Raw genomic sequence first — 17,984 nt, forward strand, 5'->3', positions numbered from 1 at the left:
AGTTTCTGAGACTTCAAATTTACTTACAGTGTAATTATCTCAATTTTCAAGTTTATCAAATGACTGTCCTTGATCAATCTTTCTACCAAAATATAATCACCTCCAAGTCCTGACTGTTATCCCAAGACCCTTCATCCTCTAACAGAGCCAAGTAGTTCTGTCACTTTTACCTATGAACAAGAGTTGAGATACATTTTTATAATTCCCACCCCCCAAAAAAATTTAGTTTGCTGGATGAGGAATCTATTGCACTAGGAAGGTTTGTGGTGACTCTTTTCTATATGATTTTCTAAAACAGGGTATCATCCTGTGTAGGTTTTCCCTGAGCCCTACCAGCCCCGTGTTTTCACTTAAAGCTCTCTAAACAGCTATCCCCTTTATATTCTTCCTAGAGATCACTCAACTACCTTAGCAAGTTGAAAGATAAGAGCTTAATGCTGATTAGACTTGTTTTGGATTTGTTTTGTTTTTTTAATAAACAATTATACTTTTGATTCTGTATCAGGGAATTGTAAGAAATAAACATAGCTGTAATCAAAGAGAAAACCAGACTTAAGTTTCTACATGGAGAACCAATGGCTGTAGCAAATGGATAACAAAGTCATATACCACTGAACTCCTAGGATATAGAAGTTGATGCCTCTGAGCAGATGTATACCTCCATGTGGCTAGGCACCAGTAATACAATGAAGAAGTAGGCAAAAGAAGAAGAATAATGTTCAAAGGCATGACAGTTTTTCAGCAGCAGTGTCAGTCTCATCAGCTGCTATGGGCAATGGAAACTGCCAGGCATAACTGACTTCAGAAGATTAAAAGCAAGAGGTAAAACTACCACAATATCCTGCTAAGCCTGAGGACAGCATTGTTTCTGGCTTTACAGCTTCTATGTATTAAACACCAGTTTAACACATTTCACATGCCCCTCTACAACATGACAAATTGTCCCAGCTTCCACCTTTCTATAACCAAGAGGAGCTACCATAAGTAGCAGCATTATCAGTATTTCACAATTCAGGCTATCGTCATTATAAAGTCACCACTTGAATCTAGAGCTCAACACTAGCTGGTATACAACACATCTACCCGAGTCTTACACACAGGCTTAACAACAGGTTAAGCTTGAATCGCTGTCTCCAACCTGAACAGTCAAAGCAAATCTTTCTCACAGGACTCTTTCAGCTCTCTACAAATACACGTTCAAAGAAAGCACTTAGAAGAAAAATCTACATAAACTTTAAGACCTTCAGCACAGGGTTATGGGTATAGATTAGTGGTACAACATGTGCTTACCATGTGCATGGCCCTGGGTTCAACTCCAGGCTTTTAAATAAAGCCCCAACCTTGCGAGTCTTACCCTTGTTTATTACTTTAAATTCATAAAACCCAAGGGAGATTTTTTTATTAAGCCCCAACACATGCAACTGCTTTTCGGTTGTCAACAACCAGCATTTGAAAATAAATACAGTCACTAAGAGTGGAGTAATGTTCCTCCAGCCAGCAGGCATTTGGCTGATGCCAACACAGAAGGCAGGAAGCCAAGATATGAAGACCCAACATTGAAAGGAAGACAGCTCTACTCAGGAACACAATTGGACACAATGCAAAGGCCGAAAGAGGCCACATACTACCTGTCTCTAAACTCAACATCTATATCAGTATCTCCCTCTCAAAAGTTGCCTTAGAAAGGTACCTAGCTTTTATGAAACTACAATAATTGATTCTGACTTTAAACAACCAAAAAAAATAAAATAAAATGAAATAAAAGGAATGGCTCTATCCTAAAGGTTTGGTTGGCTGGTTGCTATTTTGCTGGTAGTATTTTTCTGAGTTGAGTGTGTCAGTACTAGGAAAGGAAAGAAAACTGGAAGACTATGAAACTAAAGCTACAGTAAGGAATTCTGACTTATCCTCTTCTTTGCCCTTCCTATTGAGAAACATCCTCTACCAAGACTTCCATGAGGCTTCAGCAGGAGGAAAGGTCCAAGTGAGATGAAGAGGATGGCTAGGAACATTGCTGTTATATCCTGTGTCCTGAGATCCCACTCTGATGTTCATTCCTGGATACTTGAACTCTAGGATAAGTAGCAGCAGAAAATTTCTTGTGCAGGCAGAAGAGACTGACAAACATTAAAACTGTTTGGTTTCTTCTTTCTGAATCTAGGTATGCCTATGTTTCCGCTTCTAGATCACCAGCTGATAGATATAGAATGATAAAGCGATTAGAGGTGATGTCTGAAAGAATAAAACAAGCCTGAAGCAGACTGAAGAACTACAAATAGGTAGAATGGAATCTATGACAAGTCAGCAATCTGATAAAAGTATTGCACAGAATCTGTATTTAATCTGGGCATTTTTATGGTAAAAAGGACAAAACAAAAAAGCTATTTATTTCAGTAAGAAGGGCTGTATCCTAAAACAATCCAGAGATGAAGGGAAATAAAACAAGATTCTATAGCCCAAAAGGAAAAATTAGTATAGCCTGAAACAACCCAGTATAATTTACTTTTAAGATACTTTGGAATGGCAAATATTGTATAAATTCACTTATACGCAGTCCCCAGGATAGATTTACAGAGATACGAAGTAATCACAGTTGCTCAATGAACAGAAGTAGGAGGATCTGCAGTTTTATACTAATCTGAACAATATTAGTGTGACTCTACCTCAAAAACAAAAATATAAAATAAAAGCTCAGGGAATGAAACTTAAGTGATAGGGTGCTAGTTTAGCAAGTATTAGGTCCTTGGATCTCCAGTAAAAGGAAACAGAAGGAAGAAAGGTTACAAGGAGATGGGTATTATTATTGTTTGGTAGGTAGGAAAGTTCTGTTTGGAATGATGGTTTGAAATTATGGTGGTACTGTGCAACTTAATGTGCTGAGTCTCAGCCAGTGTTTAAAATAACTACAATTATAAATGTTATCACAAAAAATTCAGTATTTATTTTGAATCTCTATAATGTTACATGTGCAAGCTAAATTTCAGGATAGTCATCTAATTTGCTTTTTAATTCACAGGCCCAGGAACCATTAACTAGCATAAAAAGAGTTAAGGACTAAAATCCAAAAGTGACTAGGATAAGCCTATCTACAATCCACAATTAAATCAACAACCAATTCTCTTCTAATTTGCATAATGAATACCAAAATGAGCCCTTGTCCGGTAAACTACTTATTTTTTAATTACTGTAATGAGTGTAAGAAATATGCTTTCATTGATAAAACTAAAGGTATTCATGGATACCTTCAACATACATAGATGAGCTAAATAAAGGATACCTAACCTTACATAAATAGAGCATTAAGAATCTGAGGTGGCTCAAGCCAAGATTTCCCCATCATTATGGACGACAACCCGTAAATATTAAATGGAAATGAGTCTATCCTTCATTTAAAGGGATTTCTTTCCTGAGTGAAGCAAACATAGGCCACAATTTCCCACTTTGGGGAAGCTCAAAGTAAACGTTTCTTAATAGGGTACAATCAAAGCACCTAAAAAGAAAACCAAGAACTAGGACTTCATCTAACTTGCAGAACAGCCCTAAGGCCTGCTTTGGGCCTCCATGATAAATGTTTGTGTATATAGTACAACTGGCCTGAGATCTGCTTTCATTATGATCTGTAGAGTAAGTAAGCCTCACTCTTCTTTCTTTGGTACCATCATCTATCTATGCCAAGATTTGTATTCAGTACACTAGCTTAAGTACACTGCAACATCTCACCATTCACAAAGATGGGAGATAACCTTCAGAAAAGAGAGGTCCAACTGTAAAAGCCAGGAAATTAATATTAGACACCCTTACATTTATGGCTAGGGTCAAATATACTGTTTTCCACAAATAATCAGATACTAATACATCTCAAATACAATATGAAAACTAAACCCAGGAGATTCTATATCTGCTTTTAAATAGCATACAAGGTCCAGTATTGAATGTTCTACAACCTGAAATTGGAGGATGTAATACTTTGAACATCTTATGCCTTTTTAACGAGGCACCTAATTTATAGCACTTAATATAGACAGGCAGACAGAAAGCTACAGCATCCCATATCTATCTGTATTTTACTTTTATGGTAACATCAATAGAAGGACTTAGCCCCAAAGTACTGACCTAAAAATACTAAGAATATAATAGCTTAACAACAAACCTAGTTTAATAGCCTGAGATTTCGAGATGCTAAAAAACCCTAGTCATTCTAATTCAGGAGTTCAGTGGTACTGCACATACATGGCATTCACTTGACACTATGTTTAAGGACTGACCGAAAGAAAAGTCATCAAATTTAGAGATAAGGCTTGAGACATCATTTAGGAGAGTTCCTATTATTCTATACATGAAGAGATGTCAGCTGATTTCACACAAAAATCCATTAGATATCTTTTAGTGTGGTCTAAGGGCAGACTGCAATTTATTCTAGTGGTATGAAAAGCTTTCTTCTTTCTTCTAATGTTAAGAAGAAGGATTAAGAACAAAGTACCCTAGGAACCACTCTGTTGATGACCAGTGACTTCTTATGAGTTGGCAATAAAGCCAGTTCAAGTTCTTGAGAACAACAAGAATTGTTACCTGTGCTTGTATCTCCCTTAAACATTATATAAAAAGGAATATTTAACCTTTTCCTTTTCAGGATTAAGTCCAAGGTCAAACAAGATATGAAAAAGCAAAGGTATCACTGCAAAAATAATGTACTAATAATGTGCCCATCATGCACACCAAAAACAAAAAAAATGCCAATTTGTTAAGCTGGAAGCAGGAGGTGGATCCAGGACCTATAAGCCATATACACTCTCCCTTCAAAATCAGAGCATTATGTAGAAAAGAGTTCCAACAAAAAGTACAATGATGAGAAAAGAACTCATTAAGAGCTAAAAATAAACTCCTAATTCACAATATGCATAAGGATTTAACAACAAAAAAGAAGGACAACAAGATTTAAAATTGCATCTGCTAAGCTAACCATGCCCTCATGGAAATTACTCCCCACCCCCACATAAACTGAAATCTGTGATGACTGAATGAAGCAATCTTTTAAATGTTTTCAATGAATATTTTAACAGAAAAGCAAACAAAACAAAGATAGCAATTTCTTTACTGAGTTCTCTGATCCTCTAACACTGCACTATTACTGGGCTTCTTCATATCCTTTTAGATTTCTGCATCTCTTTACTTGAACCTCTTAGCTGACAAAATCATAATACTTAGTAATAGTATTTGTGATTAATATTAAAGGCATATACATCTTAAGGAAGATGATGCTAACAAAGGTACCAATAAGCCATAACTGGCTAGGCTTTATCTAACCAATATTTCATGGCCAACCAACTGAGGGGCATCTGGGTTGGTTCCATATCTTTGCTATGAGAGTACCTTCCTTTTAGGGTCAAGCAAATTTATTTGAAAGCATGCACACAATATCATGTAGAGCAATTGCTCTATGACCCAGTGCTCTTCACAGACTAGTGTACTATTATCTTTCATCTACCAGTGCTACTGTTTCTTAAAACGTCCTCAAAATATATTTAATTATAAAGCAAGGCAGGATAGGGCACAATGGTGATCCCAGAACTTGGGGAACTGTGAAAGGAGGATCTCAAATTAGAGGCCAGCCTAGTCTCTACAATCAAATCCTGTCTTAAACAAGCAGTAACTTTTTATTACAGATACGACTGCCAATAAAAGGGACCTCCAGCCTCCAATGGTGTCAAAATATTGACATTCTAAAACTTTAAAGAGCAAAAGGCAAAAAAAAAAAACAGTAAGAAAAAAACATACTAATTAAGTCACTGTACAGACCTAACAAATCAAATGGCACTCACAAGTAAAATGCCAGAAAATCTTTGTTAAAGTTGACCTTTACGTTGGAAAGGTAGCTCTGAGGGTTTCCACAGCTCTCAAGATCCAGTAGCAGCAATGAACTCAGCTGAAAGTCAATTCAAGTAAACAGAGATCAAAAGAAATTGCCAACTTATGAAGAACAGCTTTAGCTTCCATGGTCAACTATGCTGTACAGGAATAGTCAAAGGAAATGTCCTGGAAGGTACTAATGAAAAATATTCACATTGTATTCAGAATGTAGACAGCCTATGAAAAGTAGTGCTAAAAAGCCAAATAAATTAGATATTAAAAAGAGAACAAAAGTTGTCAGAATAAAAATAGGTCGTTCCAGTACTACATCACAAAAAAGGGGGGACATTGATCAAAACACACTGTATACATAAACTGCTTGCTTAAATGGTAAGTCCTTTGTACAGCCACTTAAAACTTTTAAAATATATCTTAAATGGGGGTAACTCAATTTTCATAGCTGAGAAAGCATCCGGCAGGGGCATCTGCCAATCTTAGAGTGGCTTAAGTACTGTTTTCAGCTGAGAACAATGGATGCAAGAATTATTTTCTGCCCCAAAACGCAGTTGTAAAACCGCCATGTGATGATGGAAAAGACTCACAGTTAGAACCAGTGGAAATGGACATGACCTGCACAAGGGCAAACCTTCCTGTTTTTGCTTCCCTGTGTATTTTCGAGCCACTGCCCCACAACTTATTATCCTCCAAAGTCCAAACATGTCCCTTTCTGAAAGTGTTATACAACTGCCCCATGAGCCTGAATCCCTGAGTTCAAATCACACAAATCTGAAAGTGTTACATAACCATCTGGTGAGCATGAGGTCTGACCTGAAAACACACATAGCCTTTCTGACACCTTTCTGATTAAAGAGCACACTGAAAGCCAGTAAAATAACCTTTTTATTAAGTCACCAAAGCACCCATTTACCAGCCCATCCAGCCCTACTTCCTCCCACTTTTCTCAGAATTCCTCACCATTGACACTATGGGTATCTAATTGTTTGGAAACCTTATTTCCAAATTAAAATTCATCAAAAGAGCCAGTGTTCAGTGTGACTGACTAACTTCATCCCTGCAAATAAAGGATCTTAAATTTGAAGGTATTCATTACATTAATAAAAATATCATTTATCTGTTTCAATCCTGAGGAGCTAAGATTATATAATTTAACATTTGAAAATCACAGTGTTACAATAGAATAAACAAAAAAAGAAAACCAAGGTTTAGAGTACTCAGGAAGCTAAGAACCTTAGAAGAAGAAGAGGAAGGAAGAGGAAGGAGGAGGAGGAGGAGGAGGAGGAGGAGGAGGAGGAGGAGGAGGAGGAGGAGGAGGAGGAGGAGGAGGAGGGATGATTTACTGCACTAGCTTTGGTTATCATGTAAGGAACTTCCTATATAAAAGTAGAAGTGTGAAAGTCTGCAAAACCTTTCTGGGATGCCTGTAGTTTATATTTGTCAGCTTTGGTTTATCTTTCTTTTTTAACTGAAAGTTCCCATAGGGGCAGCTCAGAATCCATCTCACATAGCCCACAGATCGAGAAGGAATATCACACCAAGACAAAACAAGCAACACTCACTACCAGAAGTCTCTAACTCTCCAGCCCTTCCTTTAAAAGGGGAACTAATCTTAACAGAACAATTTATTCTGGAAGCTTGAAAACCTAATAACACAGTCAAATTTTCTCACAGGGACAAGGAAGATGACCAGTGAAGATGCATGCAATCTACTGACTTTTAAGCTTGACATCTCTGATCTTAGTACCCAGGAATTAACTCATCAGATATCAGTGCTTGAAGACAGACAGTACTTGAAACTTAAGCTTGTCACCAATTAAAGCAATGCAGTCATAGTACCTCTATCATCCACCCCAAGTCCAAATAGCTAGATACCAAAAGGACAACCCCATGTTTACATCTGTGAAAGTTTCAGAAAAAAAAAAAGACAGGTAACTCCAGGTATGTAAAACATTCTGAGATTCAACTACAGAGATTCCCATTCAGTATGTCTGGATAGGGTCCGGGCCCCAATTGCCTTGCTGTCTATCATCAGACTGACTCCAGTGTCGATACCCCAATGGCTCTAATTCAAGAGAGGCCCTGTGATTCTGAGAACTGCCTGGGTTTCGAAATCACTTGTGGAACTCTTTAATGAAAGACTCTCAAGTTATAATTAACTCCCCTTGAGTAGGATGTACTACAAGATTGGGGGACCACCGAGTTAAATTCATAATCACAGATGATGTTTCTACAGAAACTCTGATATTCTTTTATTTTTTATTTTATTTATCTATTTTTGTTATTGGTCATAGGGCTTTGACTCTGGGCCTGGGCATTGTCCTTGAGTTCTTCAGCTCAAGGCTACCACCCTACCCCTTGAGCCACAGCCCCACTTCCAGTTTTCTAGTGGTTAATTGGAGACAAGAGTTTCACAGACTTTCATGCCCTGACTGGCTTTGAATCATGATCCTCAGATCTCAGCCTCCTGAGTAGCTAGGCTTATAAGCACCTGGCTAGATAAGCTTCATTTTAAGTAGCCCTTAATCTTGAACTTTAAAAGTCTTGCTAACATTTCTGAGAAGACAGTCATTAGAAATCCCCACTCAGTAACCCTATAAAAGGCATACATTTATTTCAATTTAAGTTCATCATCTTGTGCTTAACTTTGAAAGAGACAAGGAGAAAACATCCAAGTAAAAAATCCAAAGGAGAATTCTAATCATTATTCTATTGTATGACTTGCTAGCTGTTTGTTCTTAAGATGTTTCACAGATCCACACCGCTGGTTGTTTATTGGTAAGAGAGAATGATGTTGGCTAAGGTCCCCTCTAGAAATTTCTGGCTCTAACATTCTAATATTTATTTGGTGCCTCAGAAAATCCATTTTACTTCACTAGAATGCAGCATCAGCAGGTGTCAACAACGCTGGAGTGCATTTAAAAACTCAAAGGGATAGTCCAATATCAGTTTAGCTATAAGCAGTGCCATCTCATGATAAATGTCTATGGATAGAAAACAAGCTGGAGCATCAAGCTGGGCAATAGCCCAAAAGGAGGCTGATACACATCCTAATAAATGGAGGTAGGCTACAAAGATCATTGTAGTTGCTTCTGAAGATACTTGTTAATGTACTTCCTTAATATGCATTTTTATCAAAATAGGAGCATTAAATTTTTTTCTTTTATTTCTTTTTTTTTTTTGCTAGTCCTAGCACTTGAACTCAGAGCCTGAGCACTGTTCCTGGGCTTTTGCAAGGCTAGAGCCCTACCACAGCATCACTTCCAGCTTTTCTCTTTTTTTTCTATGTATATAGTACTAAGGAATCGAACCTGGGTCTTCATGCATGCTAGGCAAGCACTCTACCATTAGGTCAAATTCCTGTCCCCAGGAGCATTAATTTTCTAACAATGACACAGTCTAAAAATTGCATATTCTTTACAGAACCTGAGAAAGTGGCAATGCTAACTAGTTTCCTAATTAGTTTTATAACTGAAATAGTTTTCCTACCTCATCATTAGGAAAGCTTCTTAAAAATGAAAAGTTTTTGCATGTACTATACAATTACTGCTCATTCACTTAAAAAGTCAGAACCTGGTTTGGTGATACACATCAAAACAAAACCTAGTTTCTACTTGAGAGGCAACGGCTGAGGGCCTCAAGATTGAGGCCAATCTAAATAAAAATTAGAGTCCCTACCTTTAGGACCAAAAAACAAAACAAAAACAAATGGGCTGGGGTCACATCTCAAGTGGTAGAGTGTTTGCCCAGCATATGAGAGGTCTGTGTTCAAAAAAAAAAAAAAAAAACCAGATTACAGAAATTTGGCCAAATCATACTTAGGGCAAACAATTCTTTCTGTCTTTGCACTGTGCACAGAGAAATACATGATATGGCTGAGGCTTAAGTTCCTAAGACAGGATCCAAACATCACAGATACTTTTGAAATCTTACAAAGAGATATTAACAATTCTTCTTAGAAAGGTAAGCCTACTTTGCGAAGTACAACTACTGAGAACTCAGTTTTTGATATCCAATGTTTATTAATGTTCAATGTTTTTTTGTGCTCTTCTTGGGGTTTGAACTCAGGGCCTATGTACTGACTCAGAGCTTTTTTTGCTCGATGATAATGCTCCATCATTTGAGCTATGGCTCTAATTCCAGTTTCTTTGGGCAATTAATTGAAGAAAATAATCTCAAGGACTTTCCTGCTCATGTGGCTTCAAACTATGATCCTAGCCCTCAGCCACCTGAACAGCTAGGATTATAAACATGAGACACCAGCACCTAGCTGCTAGTTGTTCTTATTCTCTTCCTGACCTGTTTTTATATCGCATTATTAGCTTAAACACTTGTATTAAATTTGTGATGTATGCCTCTTTTAACAAAAAAAAGGAAATTCCCTTCTTGAACACTTGTTTGTTAAACACTGATATTTGAAATATGATGTAAAAATTAATGTTAATTCTTTAATAAAAAAGGAAATTTGGGGTGTTTTCTCAAAAACTGAAGTATTTATTAGGAAAATCAAATGGGGGGAGGGATTTCTCCCTGAAACTAAATGACTCAGGCCCTTCTGTCATTTAATGCTACACAACAAATAGGATTGTTAGTGGTCCAAATCAAGACAGGTCACAGAAGCAAAGTTCCATAAGAATTGTATCTACTGTTTAATCTATCCTTCATTATTATTGTATTCATCTTCTACATATGCTCATTACCACTAATGTAATGAGTTAAGGAAGAATTTCAGACTTACTGTCTAATAACCAGTTAAGTGATTTCAGATTTTTTTATAACCAGGTATGATGTTGCTGCTTATAATCCCAGCATCTCAGGAGACTCAGATAAGAAGACTACAAGTATAGAAATCTCACTCATCTATCTTCTCTTACTGAAAGATAATGAAGCAGGAATGGAAAGAGAAGCAAATGGAAAAGAAATATTGATGTAGTTTCTCCGAGTCTGTGTATGTTAGCTAATACTATGTGTTTCTATTACATCTGTTCACCACAGTGAAGACAAAGAAGGCAAAAGGTGTGAAGATGCAGAACTAAGATTTCAATACATCCCATAACCACACATCAAAAGGTTTATAGAATATAATTATTCAAGTCTAGCCAGTGATAAGAGGTGGAAATCTCCAACATGTTTTCTATAGAAATTGCCTAACACATAAGTTGTATGACATATTTAATAGTTTCATATACCACCCCCAGTATCGTAACAAGGATACATGATTTTTATGTACTCTTCAAATGTCTTTTTTTTAATGGTAGCCATAACTGTGAAGCAATCAAACAAGTTATATAAAATATGCCATAAATGTTGCAAAGTCTACAGGTGTATTGTTTTCTTAAAAAAAATAAAAATAAAAAGCTGAGTCCAGTATTCTGACAGATAAAAAGATCTTCTTGTTCTCTCTCCCAGTTTTTTAAAACCTCTTTCTCTACTCATTTCACACATGCTGCTTACCCTCAATTTGGAAAAGAAAATGAAATTATACCATGCATCTGATCATCAATGTTGAATATAATGCTATGGTGAAGATCAAAGAAGCCTAATTAGTTAAGATAATTACTTAGTGAGAATTGAGACAATCCCTTTGTATTTTGTTTCAATGAGTTAAGTTCTCTGTGAACTTCAATCTTCAGGAAAGAGGACTCCAAGGCCAGGGCTAGGAGGTGACTCCACAATCACATTTGCAAATCTTAGAGACAATGAGGCCGAGGCCTAGATTTTTACCAAACAATTAATAGCACCATGTAAGACAAATCCTCAGTGGCCTCATAAATGGCCCACTGTGACACCTTTACATGCCCTTTACCTCTTATTTCTATGAGAACACTGAAGTAAAAATCTAACATCTCCAAGGTCACATGACGAGGAAGAGGTCAGCATCCTGGGCCCATCATTCACACTGCCTTATTCAACCCTTACTCAAAGCTTTAGCTTGATTCATTTGTTATCAATGTTGTAAAGCAACAAGGTCTACCTCATCTCTCCAATTTACCAACACCACGAAATACCATAGAGTCTATCTGCTTCACACAATCAGTGTCTGAAAACAACCCTAGCAGGACAAATTAACCCTGCTATTAAAATAATATAGTAAGTTTGGGCTTACGCTGTAACTTTGCTCATATTTTTTTAAATACTAAGGATATTTCCACTAACCATTTTTTCAAAATGCACATAAATGATGCTAAAGTATCTCATGTGTCAGCACAGTAAGAGAGATTCACATATCACATGTTTCCTTCCTTATTAAGGGGCAGAATACAAGATCTCATTACACTCAAATAATACCAGTAAAAATGTTTTCGTAGTGACAAGGTGAATGTTACCAGTTACTTTGTCTTCTATTATAAGCAGAAGGATATTACCACCTTAGAAAAAGATTTTCCTTTTCTCAAATACCATTTTCTTATAGTGATTGTTCAGACCCTCCATAATATAAGCTCAGGTGAATTTTGAAAGCTTAACATGACAGTGGCTACTACTACTACTAACACACACACACACACACACACACACACACACACACACACACACACACACACACACACATTTTTAAAAATATTTCCAGGGCTGGGAGTTTGGCCTAGTGGTAGAGTGCTGGCATAGCAAGCATGATGACCCAGGTTCGATTCCTCGGTACCACATACATAGAAAAAAACTGGAAGTGGTGCTGAGGCTCACGTGGTAGAGCTCCAGCTTTGAGAAAGTCTAAGGATGGTGCTCAAGCCCTGAGCTCAAGCCCAGGACCGGCAAAAAAAATTTTAAAAATTCCAAAAACATTCATTTCAGAATACATTAAAATCCTCTTAAAATATATACTGCCCCAAAATATTTTGTATTTTAAAAGAAAAACTTAGTTTCCTATTGCTTGTACAGCCAACAAAAAGAAAATATAAATGCATTTTTAAAAAGTGTCATACTTCATGATTTACAAATAATAAGCTTATCATTTTCTTATATCTTGAAACATGATTCTTAAATGTGACTCATATACATAAAATTGCATACCTGTTATTTTGTCTCTTACAAGCTTACAGGATTCTATCTCACCAATGCTCCCAAAAAGACTCTTGAGCTCCTCCTGTGTCATGTTCTGAGGAAGGTAATTGACTATTAGGTTGGTCTTGCTGTCTTCTGTATTCCCAGAGTCAACTGGTGATGAGCAGTTGTTGTTTATGGTGGTTGGACCATTGGCTGTGTTATTGCAAGTTGGCCCATTAGACAGTTGTGTTTCCATGGCAGCAATTACCTGCTAAAAACAAAGAAAATAAGAAATGTCAGAATTCATATCTCACAACCTATTAGAAATTCCATCCAAGAGTTTAAACACTTGTCACTAAACACAAGCCATTCTGCTGAAATTACAATGAAGCTTCAACAAAAAAGTGCAACACCTAAGCTGATTTTACTTTATATGAACTATTCAATTTAAGACTACAGTTATACATTCACATATATATTCCATACATGCACATAAGCACGACTAAAAATCTTAAAACATTTTCTAGGATCATATTTGGGAGCTACTCACATATCCTCACTCACCTGCAGCATCCAAAGAGAGGAAGAAATTATTACCAAAGGGCAAAGAATTGAGCCCTTATTAAAAATCATACTGGAAAATATTAAGTGCTTAACATGCTACCAAAACAAATGGGGAAAAATGACCTACTAATTCTGAGGAGGATTTTCCGTTAGCACAAGAGGTTCAATATTCTAAAGCTGACAGATATCCATTTACTTAATATCAAGGACCAAGAGTACTTTTGAAAAAACAAACTTGTCAACATGTACTGTTTTGGTTACATATTGAAAATGTTTTTGATTGACAATATCTTATACTTCTTCTTTTGACAAGAAATAAGGCAAATAAATGTTATATGTTCAAGAATAAAAAGGATTTGTATAACTTGGGAGTGAAACTATGAGTACTTTGTCTGCTCTGTAGACTCTAATCGGCCATTTTGGTCAATCTTAGCAGCTAAAGATCACCAACAAAGCAACTGACCTACAACATCACAATAAAATCCCCAAATAATCCAGTATGATATTTTGCCTACAATCCAATTTTAAGAGGGAAAGCAACACATGTATCCAGTCCACCAAAACAACATAAACATAACAATTTATGCAAACAGACCAGCCCAAGGAACTTTCAGTTGAGCACAGCAGCCTGTTGAAAATAGAAGCTATCAAGTGTCTATAACCTCCAATTAGCAGATACACAGGAGAATTGAGGAAAATGGCCTCAAACTATCTTGAGCTACCCAAAAATTACATATTAAACAATTTTGGATCCTCCAAACCAGTCTATCTATACTTCTTAACAAAAGAATCCCAAACCACAGCCCCAAGTTTTCCAAAAGCATTTTCGAATAGCTATCTAAGTTTAGATAGCCAAGACTGTGGGGGAAATTCAAAAACCAAAGCACAGCTGAAAAGACTGTCCTTCCTATTTCATCCAATACATCTCTGAGCTCCCCCAAAGAACTACTGCTCAAAACTGACAACTCTGAAACTGATGGGATGCTGCTTCTAGGAAGTTTTAACTTAGAAAAAGCAAAGAATTTGGTACAAATAAAAAGGCAAAAGTACAGGAAAAGAGGGTTACAAGGAAACTGGAAAAAAATTATCTCAAAAAAAAAAAAGCAAATTGCCTCAGAAAAATAAAAAGGTACAAAAGCAGTTAAGAAATTCCTGTTGCCAAGGTATGTTTATAAAAGAAGGCAGTTTGGAGAGATCAAGGTTGGTCTATCAACCAGATTGACAAGATTGAGTGCTACCAGGATTTTAAAGAAAAAAAAAAAAAAAGACTCAATCCAGAGAAAGTAGGAAATATCAAACAACCTGTAACCCTTCCATGAATTCACTTCCTTATCAAAGGAGAAGACTGACTCTCCAAGCTGCATACTGTTTTTCCCAGATAAGCATCTTCTGAGACTATATAAGGAGGTAAGGGAAAATAAGCTTTTGGAAATGTAGATTTAAAAAAAGTCAAGTATGGGTTTGGTTACAATTAGCAACTCTATTTGAAACTGAGAAATGAAGTTTTGAATTTCCTAATAAAGCATGACTGCTCCATTGTGTAGAAAACTAGTGGGATTACCCTTTCCATAGCAAAATTCTTAGGAGGTTCACCTTTGCCCAGCAATTATGACAACAATTAGCTACAAGAGGGAAAATGGTCAAGGCCAATTAAAACAAATTGCTATTCAAACATTAGGGTATGTATAGAAACTCTAGGAACCCCAAACGGGAGACTTGGACTAAAGCTCATTGGGATGGCATTTGAAATATAAAGTGTTCACTGACTGAAATTAGCAGGATTTTAACAAGGACAACAAACACTCCTCACTTAATTGCACATTTATTTTCATGTTCAGGTGGCAAGAATGAGCTCCTAAGCCAACATTCAAGTGAACAGCTGCAGTAGGCTGTGTGAGCTGAAAAATTACAGCATCTCTCAGCTATAGGACCATCTGCTCAGAATAAAATGATACTAATGTGCTATATTTTACAAATAATGCATATTCCATTGATAGGCTCAACACAACTGTTCACAGAATGCAAAGTCTTTCTCAACAGTTACTGGGCAAATAATTTTCAGCCAGATTTACAAATTCAACTTTTTTTGAGCATCAGAAATTGTGAATAACTTCAAAATGTAGTAACCAAAAAAATACATAGTAAACAGAATGTAAAGAATTACGGTAACTTAATATTCAGACCATACCAAAACTTTTATTTTCGTTTTTTTTTGTTTTTTAAAAAAGCTTGTCACTCTTTTTAGTCTGTGCTAAATCCTAATTGAGATTATAAAAAGGTGCATACAAGAACATGGTTCTAATCTAGAGATACTACTATAGTTAAAATTGCAATGTGCTTAAAGTCCTAATGATGGCCATACCATAATAGGTTAGATTAAGAATAATTAGTATGCCAAATTAAAGGTTCAAGTGTTTGGTATGGCCTCAGCACTTCTGCAACATGCTAAAAAAAAAGTAGCCTACAGAATTTAAGAAAAATCCCACAGACCCCGGTCCAAGGCTCTGCTGCCCACGAACCACTTCTAAGCAGAGAAGCCACATCACACAGTCTGACTGCCATGTTAGTTTGGAGTTGCCGTCTGCAATATGGACACAAAAAGTACCGTATGTTAGATGAACAAGATAATGCAACAAATCAGTTTGTACAAAATTTACAGTGATTGTATTGATATTCCCAGCACGTCCATGCAGTGTGGCTTAATTGAGTTTGAGGCAATTCCAATCTAATCTTTCCAAATTCATTTTCACACGTAGTTCTCTTGCACAAATGTAAGCATTTTTTATCACGAGCCTGATTTTCAGACAGTATTAGCTAGTTTTCTTGGCATCTCTTCTAAAGAACCACCTTAAACCACATCTCAAAAATTAAAAATGTAAAATAAAGCGCAACACCCCATGCTGTCCTTTCTTTTAAGGATGTGGGAGAAGGAAGGAAATGTGAATGAAATTTTATAGTGAGAAAAGCGGTCATGCAATTCATAAGTGATTGTTTTGCATAAGAAGCACTTTCTCCAAAATATCAAAAGGGCATTAAGAGAAGCTATATTTGCCCACACTGTTACATTATACTACAAATGATCCTTAATCCTGGGACTTAAAATTAAAAGTGAATTGAAACCCTGTGAGGTTATTCTGCCACTATAGTCAAACTAGTCCCTAACAGTTTCACTGAAAATTGCTCATATAATACTAAGAGGCAGTAAACCAGCATCTTTCAATTGAAATAATTGGACCAATAAATGGGATTGTTGGAATAATGCTTGTATAGGATGTCAGCTTTGTCCCTGAACAAAATCAAGTGAACATTTTTTAATATGTAAATTGTAAACCCAGCACGATTTGAAATTAGTGCTGCCATGAGGCCTCCAATATAGTTAATGGGCCATTTACCACTTATTACAACTTGCCCAAATACTAAACAGAGCCATGATACTGGCACAAAAGACAAAGTTTCCTTTTATCCATATGTGCAGATACTTTAAAGAAAAATGGCAACTTAATAATCTGAAAATTCAATCTCTGGAAATCAGCCATAATAAGAGGCTGACAGTGTGTCTCATTATCTTTATGATTAACACTGGCTGCAAAGGTATGACATTAATAACATGTAGCAAGGGTTTCCATTTTCTGGCATCTACCACAAGGGTTGAGCATAGGCTTCCCAGGGTGCCATTAAAATCTTTCACCCTTCTTCCCTTCTCCCACAGTAGCCAAAGAATTCGGGTCTGATCCTGTGTTCATTAGAGAAATCCTCACTTATCCTCAAACTGAAACTGTGAAAAAGCAAAGTGCTGTATTTCCATGAAACATTTTGATGAGAACCCAGTGCGGTTAGACTAAATTGGGAGAACAGGAGGACCACAACGCCACAGGTGAAACCGAGCCTAAATTTATATACAGAGCCCTATAAGGAGCTGCTATCTAAACATCCTCATGCCATAAAAACCACAAATTCAAATTTTGAAGACCACCTCCTCTAGTCCATAGCAGGTGCACAATAATGGGCTAACACCTCACCCCTTCTTTCTGAAAGCCCCAGGAATACAATCAATTACTGAACTAAGGTAGGAAGGTTGTGTATTGGAAAATGATTCTATTGCACTTTTAGATTCCCAGCACTCCAGACAGTCTCTCCGCTTGAGACAGACACATACCTTTATGGCAAGTTATAAATAAGTTGCTCACATGTCCCTTACCTTTATGCTGGCCAACAATTCAGTTACTAAAAATGTAAAGCTACATCCCCTTCACTTAAGGACAGGCAATTCTGCTCTACTCAATCTACCAACAGACAACTGGGCTCTGTACTATTTATAGATTCCACTGGCTCTGAAACTCTTTAGGAAGAAAAAAAGGCCATGTTCCAGTGAAACACAGCCCATTAATTTTAAGGCTTAAAAAAATAATGTTTCAATATACATTTTCCTCCTAACAGATATCAACTGTATCTATGCAGACTGCTTTTCTGCCTATACTCGCCATGTAAAAATGGAAGAAAAGACACATTACCTCAGATCAATCTAAAATATTCTATATTTCCACTAGAATCCAAGAGAAACTGGTAGGGTGTTATTT

At 36.6% G+C, this 17,984-nt stretch overlaps 1 protein-coding gene across 7 annotated transcripts in view; it reads right to left on the bottom strand.

The window, feature by feature from the left end:
• The window catches only part of Elavl2 (ELAV like RNA binding protein 2), a 138,999-nt gene that overhangs the window by 58,642 nt on the left and 62,373 nt on the right, over window positions 1-17,984 (bottom strand). For 4 of the 7 annotated variants that reach the window (XM_090330068.1, XM_090330067.1, XM_090330064.1 and 1 more), the window contains exons 2-3: window positions 15,898-15,988; window positions 12,871-13,114 (exon numbers count right to left, since the gene is read on the bottom strand). In XM_090330068.1, the coding sequence (XP_090186194.1) occupies window positions 12,871-13,114; window positions 15,898-15,969 (316 nt within the window). In that variant the 5' untranslated portion in view covers window positions 15,970-15,988. The remainder of the gene's footprint in view (window positions 1-12,870; window positions 13,115-15,897; window positions 15,989-17,984) is intronic. The other 3 variants (XM_090330066.1, XM_090330065.1, XM_090330069.1) reach the window with 2 other exon arrangements.

This window comes from Megascapheus bottae, chromosome 3 (assembly GCF_031878675.1).
Source record: "Megascapheus bottae isolate mThoBot1 chromosome 3, mThoBot2.hap1, whole genome shotgun sequence".
Taxonomy (NCBI): Eukaryota; Metazoa; Chordata; class Mammalia; order Rodentia; family Geomyidae; genus Megascapheus; species Megascapheus bottae.